Here is a 9,470-nt window from a genome sequence, read left to right on the forward strand (position 1 = left end):
TACTTAGCAGGAGAATTTCAGCTTGCGCCAAGAAATTTTGATAATGAAGTAAAAATTCATAAACTACATACATATCAACGCATAACACTTGTGAAATTTATAACTCTTACCCCTATCTTCGTCCCAAACTACAGTTGGCTTCACGCTTCGGTCAAACATGTACTCATCACAATTTAGCAATGTAACAGATGACTCACTAAAGGGCTTGTTTGGTTTTAGGATAGTATTTTAAAATTACAATTCTAACTTAACTCTATCCACTACAAAACAAAATAATTCATACAAAGTCAAAGAGTGGGCCTCATTTATACCACTTTTTTCCACAATAAAACAATATAACTCATACAAAATCAAAGGATGGACCCCATTTATTCCACTCAAAATCAAAATCAAAATCTGATTTTAAAATCCTACTATGAAACCAAATGCAACCTAATTCTTTCCAATGACATTTCAATATATGTCCGGTCTTATAGTTAGAAAGAAATTAGCATAGAGAATATGTTAATGCTCTTCTTCGCCGCCGCCCCCCCCCCCCCCCCCCCCCCCCCCCCCCCCCAACAAAATAATGTTTGGGTATCTAAAAATAAGAGTAATGGAATTTAGAATGAAACGCTTGAAATTAGGCTGAAACTATATCGCATTCTTTGCTTTCTAGGCTCTTGTCTGCCTGAATGATATCATTACATCATCATTCTAATGTCTTATTATGTTGTTTTTTATGTTAGTTTTTCGTTTTTCTTTTCTAGTTGAATTCTGTTTGTTCTTGTTATCGATTATACAATGTCTACGATTTGACAATACTTTTAATACAACATGCAGGCTTCCTTTCTTTTTAGTTTAATTAATATTGTCATTCCTCCATGATGATTTATGGATATTCTCAACCTATGATGATTCCTTTTCTATCCTATCTACTCTGTGGTTAAACTTTTTCTGTTGTCCCCTCCTTATCATGGCGCTTTTCTTTTATAAGAAATCTATCAGTCGTGATTAATAATACAAAATTTTGACCAATTCATCGAGATCGGTTGATGCCATTCAGATATGATGTTGTGACTCTTCACTTCTTTGGTGCTATAAATATTACTACTCAGGAAGTTAATATGGCTAATGCCTATTTCCATGAATTTTGGAAATAATTGCATTTCTAAATTGGACCTCTAGTTAAGAACCTAATTTTCAGTTAACAAGGTACATACATTGGACCCAATTTATTGTCTCAAAATTTTTTGTATGTTGTTTTACTTATAAAGCTTCAAATTGAGTTACTCTTTTATGGCCGCACAAAAACACAATTTTTTTGTGAAACGACCAATTTTAAAGTACATGTTTTTTCCTCGTGCCCTCCCATTAATTTCACGTTCTAGTATTCTTTGTATTTTCCAACCTAATTCTTTTTGTTATTGCTCCGATCAGGACCCATGCTTTAGAGAGAGCTGCATATAATATATATATATATATATGTTTGTATAAAAGGGTTTGAGAGTTATATATATATATATATGTTTGTATAAAAGGGTTTGAGAGTTATGTAACTTTCACATGAACTCTAACTTAATTCATTTCAAATACTGCAAATGTATGTATTTTTAAACTCAAAAGGTGCGCCATGGTTGTTCATCTCCATACAGCTTGACAAAGTATCATATAATGCTAACCCAAAAAAAGGTATCATACAGTACTTTTTATTCACATGAACAGTTCTAAAATTAAATAAATACAAGTCACAACCGTGTCGAGGTTCTTTATAGATACAAATCAATATTACTACAGAGAATGGTTTACAGCTAATCCCATCAGGATTTATTGGAGATGTAGAGATGCACAGCACATGTAACGCACGTGGTTTTTCTGTTGATAAAAATGAAAAATAAAAAGAAAAATAAAAAAGGGAGAAGTTTGAGGGTGAAAATAAGAGGAGCAACAAAGTTTGGGCTTATTTATCCCATTTTATTAAATATTGTCTCTGAGAAGACAGACAACTAATGATGTTCCGGTTGAGTTTTATGCACTGAAACGAAGCAAAGGACGAGGGGAGGAAAGGAAGAGTGGTCCTCCTCAGGGGGCAGTCAGAGTTGTTAAACAGTGTGGTTGGTTTGGTAGGACTCCACACAGCAACACAATACCCTCTCCACCCCAACGCTTCTCTCTCCGTGTCTCTGTGGAAAAAGCGGTTCCTTTCTCTCTGGGGAGGCCTTGTACGAACATTTCGAGCTATCCTCTTCTGAATCCGATTCGGCAACCGTACCAATGTGCTCCGAAGGGTCGCGCGTTGTCGGTGAGTCTTGAAACCCTAGATTCTCATCTCCTGTCCCGCCCCTTTTCTCCGATCCCTGCCCTAGGCAATCACGTGTAGCTGAAACTCCACCTGGGTTAGAGTAGATTATCCCCCTCTGAATCTTGCTGGGTATGTGAAACTGGGTTTCTCCGAAATTGGTGGGCTTGTATGTAAGCTTGATGTGATCTTTTGAGATCCTTGGTCGCGTGCAATGCTCTGCTTGAGTATGAGGTTTTGTTAGCTTCAAGTTGACAGCTTTTGTTGCTATGCTTGCTGATGTTGGATGCAACACTTGAGGCTTGCTCAGACTTTTATCTCTTTTTTTCCTCAACTGCAATTTCTGTATTCGTTTCCTGCTCCTAAACTGAAGAGAAAGAACTTTTGATTCACTGATCTTGTGAGATTTGGTTTGTTCGCGACCCTTTTGTGTGGTTGGGCTATTTTTGAGTAGGGGGTAGTCTCAGGAACAGGGGATCTTAAAAAATGTGTAGCTTCTTCTGTCTTTGAGTTTCCCTTGATACTATTTTCTGTTGCTTGAGAGTTCGGTTGTACGATTGGTCAAATTTTCGTAACAAGTGGCTCCTCTTCTTAACGAGTGGCTCCTCTTCCTTGTTTCCGTATCGGCAATGTTCTCTCTAGATGTTGGAAACTCTGCAGGTTGAAAGGAACTAGATATGAGTTTATAATTCAATGGAAATGGAGGACCTTTAAGTAGTTCGTGATTGTTCATCTTATATCTCCTATTCTATTGCTAATATCCCAATGCAAAGCCCTTCTTCAATGCCTTTTTACTTTTCAGATATGTTACCCGTGTTCCAAGGCTCATTGTACCTCATGTTTTATGCCTTATTTCTTCATTAGTATCCGTCTTCTACACTTAAATACATTTTTATTAAATCGAACTTTGCTTGGTGTCTAAAAGACACGTTCTATATTGGATCCTGAGAAAATTCTCTTGCTGTTGTTACTCTTACTGGCATAATTCAAAGGGTTGCCTCAACCATCTGATCAATCTACTGATGAGATTTAGCAGATTGTGACTTGGAAAGCAGCCTGCCTTATCTATAAATAGAATCTATGCATGCAGTGATCCTTATCTATAAATAGAATCTATGCATGCACTGATCCAGATTTATTATCTGTGATTTCTCTGCAAGAGAAGTAGAAACTTTTTTCTCACTGCTGCCCAAGAAGAATACCAGCGAATCCTCAATTTGAAATGACAAAACAAAAGGATTCTTCATTGCTCAAAGCAAAACTCCAATTCAGCTAACTCCTGTGGTTTACATTTTTAGTTGCCAATGCTGTAAGTCAAATGTATTTCTTTAATATCATTAAAGCATATGTATCCGTCAGCTAGAACATTCCGTTCATGTTCTACTTTGTAACTTTTAGAAATTGGTCCTTTGCCTACCTTCTCTAATTTCATCTCATGTTAAAGATAATCTTCATTATCTCTTCAGCACTTGCTGCCTTCATTTTTAGTACTTGCCAGTTGCCTGAACACTTTGTAGCATAGGTGGTCTAATCGTTTAGTTCATAATTCATAAGTTTTACCTTGCTTTTCATTTTCTTATACAATTTGAGTATTATTTTCATCTCTTACCTTTCATAGTTGGGATGACTCTGCTCCTTGAACTTCTGTCCAAAGATTTTCCATAATCTTGTTCAAAGTTCAGAACTCTTGCATTTGTTGGAACATTGAGAATTGCATGAACCACCCAGTTCTATATCACCATTTCCACTGGAAGAATTTATTTTTCTACTGTTTTTGAGATGGTAATTTTTTATACAAAGAAGTTTTTATCTTCACAATATCATGATCTGTTTGCTTTTTCAAATATTCTATTCTCTCTTCTTTCTAGGCCTGTAAGGTCAAATGTCTCCTTTTGAGTTATTCTAATTACTTGCCCGATACAAGGTAAAATGGCTTGGTGAGATGGCATTTATTAATCATTCCTAATGTACTTATTGTGGCTCTCGTTCTTTCACAGAAATTTTGTACAGATATTAGTAGTATGCAAATAATTTCTTGAAGTTTCGCATTTATAGGTTTCAAATTTTCTAATGAACAGCTCCTAGTTGCCTCATATTGTTTTGCAAGATTCAGGTGTAGTTGCTTGCAATACTTTATTGAGAGCAATACTCTCTCACTGTCTCTCTCTGTCTCACTCTGTAATTTGTCTCTTAGTGCCTTAGATGATGACTTCTATAGGAGCTTTAGGGTTCTAGCACCGTGGAAGTTACTTATTATTGATGATACGGTTATAATAACAGAATTTTGTTAAGATTGACTTGATCAACCACAATCACACGGTGAGATTTGGTTTGATTTGAATTTATTGCCGCTAGTATGTCTTTTTCTCCTTGAATTCAGTTACCTTATCTATTTACTTTTTTCAGCCTCTTCTTTTCTTGGGTCAATTTCTCTGTTCCTGCTAGCATGTCCGGATTGTTCCTTGGATTGGTTTTAGTGCTTATATTCTAATTCTAATTATATTGCAAGCAATTCTTATGATAAATTTGTATGTTTAGTTTCACAGAGCATGAAAAATGATTCCGATAGTGTGGTCTTAGTTTTGCATTTTCCTATGAGTGTTCACATGGCTATAGCACCTGGCCTTTTTAGTCCTTTTCATTCAGAATAGGTCTAGGTAGTTGATTTCTTTTAACCATGGAACTGGTAGTGCGTTCCTCTATAATGGTGATTTATCCTTGAGAAGGAATTTTTGGCAGTTGAAGGCATATCTACTTGTCAGGGTAAAGGTTGAATCAGAAACATGAAAAAGAGAGAGGATAATCATGCACCAGAAGCTCATTGATTTCTTGACAACTGAAAGCATTCTTTGACTATTGGTATTATTATGAAATCTTATTTCATGGTTCTGTTCTATCATATGCAGTTCCAAGGAATTTTAGATTACTTGAAGAACTTGAAAGAGGAGAAAAAGGTATTGGAGATGGAACTGTCAGCTATGGAATGGATGACGCTGATGATATCTATATGCAGTCATGGACGGGGACTATCATCGGTCCTCCTAATGTAAGTGATCATGAATGTGCCCCTTGCTCTCTCTCATGCATGCAGTCACATGCAAACGAATGCTCCTCCATCTGATAATTTTATCTTCATGATGTATTACTATGTATTGTTGATAGTAGAACTTTATGTTTTTGAGCTCTTCTTTCGCTAATTTCTTTTCCCATTCTTGCGTGAACATTTGATCTATGTTGTTGGCACATAGAATTTGGTTATACTTTCTTAGGTGAACCTTGATCGACTAGTTCACTCTAAGGAAAAATGAAAAACCTTTTACCTCAGGGAGATTATGGGTCCATGTTCACCACTGAAGGGTCGAGGTGGCTCAAGTCTGGCCACCTCCTGCCCAGACTAGGTTGCTGGAGGTGGCAGAGCAGGGTGGCCACATGGTCTCCCTGGGGGGCGGCCAGGATTGAGTCACCTTGATCCCTCTCTAACCCCTGTTGGACTAGATCTTGTATGACATGGATATGGGTCAAGTTGACTCAAGTCCAGCCTCCTCCCTCCAGCCTAAGTTGCTGGAGCGATCTGCCACCTCTAGTGACATGGTCTAGGCAAGGAGGTGGCTGAAAACCAAGGCTGAGATTTGTGAGGAACTTTAATGATGGGTTAGTTTGAAAAATAATGGCGAGTTCTTTGGTATTGGTAACTTGCAAATTTTCAGGGAAAAAAAGGTGGAATGAGAAAATTGAGCTATTCTATGGAACCAAAGTGGTCAGTAGTTGGGCTTGAAGAATTTTATGCCATCTTGGTTATGAGAAGTGGAGTCACATTGGATTGTCTTGCTGATGCAAGAAACATCTAAATTATTTGTGCAGGGCCTGTGCATGTATGATTGACTAAAACTATGTGCTGCATGATATCTCTTTCTAGGATAACTTCCCTATATCGCTTTAATGTCCTGTTTTAAACAAGTCTTAAGTGAGTGAACTGCCCAATGCTTGTTTTTTATCTGGCTGGACTGGCTTATAGCTTAACTATCTTTTCGACTTTAATATGTAATGCATATATGGTCATTTTGGTAAGCATTTCCGTTGTCTGCTAATCAAGTGTGTTTTTCCCTGAGCTCCAAATTCTGCTAAATCTCAATCACTTAACAGTAGCCACTATTGTACTCAGTCCTGTTCATCTATTAATATTAATGTTAGCAATTTGTGGAGCTAAACCTCTTAAAATCTTCCATCTGGCAATGAACTTCTTGAATTATTCGCTAGGATCTATATATTTTTTTTTCTGAGATCCAACCCATCAATATTTGCAGCAGAATGCCATGATTCTTGCGGTTTCATTTCATCACGTAGGTGTTGCTTAAATCTAACTGGTTGCTTGTAATCAATGTGATTTGTTTAACTTTCCTATAAATTTTCTGATACGTAATCCGGCTTAAATATTCTCCATCATCTACTTTGTAGGAAGATAGTTGAGATTAACTTACTGATGCATGTTTGCTCTTTTAGACTGTTCATGAAGGGCGCATATATCAGCTGAAGTTGTTTTGCGGCAAGGACTATCCCGATAATCCGCCAACTGTGAGATTCCAGACTCGTATAAACATGACTTGCGTCAATCAAGACACTGGAATGGTATGTATGTGGTCAATTTCAATCACGTTCAGTTTGAATTATCATAAGATCTGTTTGAATGACTGAGCTAATAACAATGCCAGGTTGAGCCAGGTCTCTTCCCAATGCTCGGTAATTGGCAAAGGGAGTACACGATGGAACACATATTATTACAGTTGAAGAAGGAAATGCTGTCCCCGCAGAATCGGAAACTGGCTCAACCTCCTGAAGGTCGTGACTCTTGATTGTTTCTGGTCAACTCTTATTTCCTGATTAGCCTTTTGTTTTGATTATACATGCATGTTTAGGCTAGTATTTTAAAAAAAAAAAAAAAAAACGGATTGCCCTGGCCAGTCTTGACTGGTTGAACTGGGATTCCAGCCCTGCTCAATTGAGAAAGTCTTCAACTGCAATAGACGAAAGCCAGAGAAACTGGGGGAAATGTGTACAGCAGGGTCTAGTACTTGGAAAAGGAAAACCGAAACTTCGGTTATGTTTGGTACTTTGGAATCGAATGGAATATTTCATCATTTCCACCATTTTTTTCTTCAGTGTTTTTTAAAATGCATTCTATTAGGATGAACTTTTTTCTCCAACTTGATGGAACGATGTTTCCTTCAAAAACAACCTGAGTAATGCTCATTTCATCATTTCAACTAGCTTTTATTTATCTATGATATATTTTCTTTAAGGTTCATATATCTAAATATATGTATAAACTAAAATTTTGATAAATATGTTCAATCCTTTTTAATTACATTCATCCACATTTGCAAGTTCAACTAGAAAAAGATCATTTTTCTCTCAACAAAATAAATTTCACCTTATAGAACTCATTTCATTTCGTTTTATTTCATGCCGGCATGCCAAACGTGACGTTAAGAATTAAAGATTTTGAACCTTGAATATTATTCTTTATGCAAGATGCGGGGCTTTGCATTGAAATCCAAAGTAGCATACTCGGTTTCTGTTTTTCGAATTGCCCCCCTTTCCACCCCTAATTGTATCATGCATAGGAACTGTACATAAATAATTTTTCCAAGCCAGAAAGCTATTATTTCTATAATTGATTTTTAGTACTTTTATCTATGAGTGAACTTACGGTGAAAAGGTTCGTGTAATTTCAGGGAATGAAGAGGCACGAGGGGATCAGAAGGGGCTAATGCCCAGGTGTTGTATCATGTGAGCTTAATTATCATTATAAATGTATATCAGTAGTGTATATAAACGCAATATGCAAATTGATCTCGTAAACACCCACTCTGCTTAGATATAAGCTGGTTGGTTATTGCTGTAACTGAGGATGATGAATTAAAAATGGATTCAATCCTCTAACTCAGGATTGTTCAGTGTTTGAGTAAAACTTGGGCAGTTGAATAAATTGAGACTTACATTTTGATCTTCATAACGTGTTCCATATCTTATGTGCTAATTGCCCGAACTTGACTCTTTTTGGGCTCACTTCAAGTCATTTAAATTCTTCTCCTTTGAGCGGAATTTTCTCATTCTTTTAAACCCAGAAAGTGAACTTTGGGAAGAGATGAGCACATCTTTGCATTGTACTTTTCGTGTAGATAGATGAAGAATCTTTGCTTGACGAGCCCCAACATAAGCTTCTGTGAACCTGTAATTGTTGAGCTCCCTCAAGAGGTTGGGGCCTTGTCACGGCAGGGGTTCAAGAGGTTGGGGGCTTGTCAAGCCCCTGCCCATGGATTTGGGCTCATTTAGTCCCTAGGGTGGGTGATTCATGGACTTTCCCCCTGGTGCAGACTCGCAGAGCTTGAGGAGTCCAAGGCACCCTTGGGCGTAGCTGTGGAAGGCTCGGCCCTCACTCGGCCTTACTGTCACCATGTCATATCAGGTTCTTTGAAATTTTACTAACCTCAGAAAGCTTGATGGTGCTGAGTGGGACGGGCTAGAGGTATATCGATCTCAAACCCTTTCCAAATCCGTTAATATATCAATGGATAATATCCGAATCATTTTCATTAATTCAACAGTACCTATGGGAAACTCTTTTGCCCATTAATAAAACTCGAGGGAAAAGAGTTTTTATGTACCTATCATAACATCTAATTTATACTCATATATCTATCCAATCTTGAGTTTGAAACCTCTTGAGGTCACCGGAGCACTTTTAGTCTGATTATTCGTTTCGTGTGCCGTTGGGGTTCACGGAGCATCAGGATTATCCCGGGCCAGCAACCTAAAAAAAAAAGGAAGGGGGGGTGGGGTGGGGTGGGGGGCGCGCTTTAGAGGGCAAGGATAAGTAGACCAATGACGACAAGGAGGGGCCAGAAAGAGGTGGAAGAACAGAGGGAATTACGGAACAAGGAGCTACAGCAATCGAGTTGTACGGTGAAGTGGAAGAAATACGTGAATAAGAGATGAAAACTGGAACATAAAATTTCTAGCTTGTCTTTGAGTTTCCCTTGATATTTTCTTTAATGAGAACGATGGAACCCCACAATTACAACAAAGAGAATAGAAAAACAAGGCAGGTTATTTTGAAAAAGAGTAGCATGAACTATTTACTGCTTTTTTCTTCACGGGTTTAAGATCGGTTTTTTTGTTATTTCTTAGATCT

General features: G+C 37.6%; 1 protein-coding gene across 1 annotated transcript; it reads left to right on the top strand.

The window, feature by feature from the left end:
• Positions 1-2,021: 2,021 nt before the first annotated feature.
• On the top strand, positions 2,022-8,288 carry LOC116201802 (ubiquitin-conjugating enzyme E2 variant 1A-like). Its single transcript, XM_031533215.1, has 5 exons — positions 2,022-2,281; positions 5,185-5,324; positions 6,779-6,904; positions 6,988-7,114; positions 8,011-8,288. The coding sequence occupies exons 1-5, from the start codon at positions 2,254-2,256 to the stop codon at positions 8,067-8,069; spliced, it is 480 nt and encodes a 159-aa protein (XP_031389075.1). The 5' UTR covers positions 2,022-2,253; the 3' UTR covers positions 8,070-8,288.
• The last annotated feature ends 1,182 nt before the right edge of the window (positions 8,289-9,470 follow it).

This window comes from Punica granatum, chromosome 3 (genome assembly GCF_007655135.1).
Source record: "Punica granatum isolate Tunisia-2019 chromosome 3, ASM765513v2, whole genome shotgun sequence".
In the NCBI taxonomy this organism is placed as follows: Eukaryota; Viridiplantae; Streptophyta; class Magnoliopsida; order Myrtales; family Lythraceae; genus Punica; species Punica granatum.

Coding starts and splice junctions, on each gene's coding strand:
- LOC116201802 (XM_031533215.1), top strand. CDS start 2,254: ATGTGCTCCGAAGGGTCGCGCGTTGTCG. Junction 5,325..6,778: donor CTATCATCGGTCCTCCTAAT/GTAAGTGATCAT, acceptor TTGCTCTTTTAG/ACTGTTCATGAAGGGCGCAT. Junction 7,115..8,010: donor ACTGGCTCAACCTCCTGAAG/GTCGTGACTCTT, acceptor GTGTAATTTCAG/GGAATGAAGAGGCACGAGGG.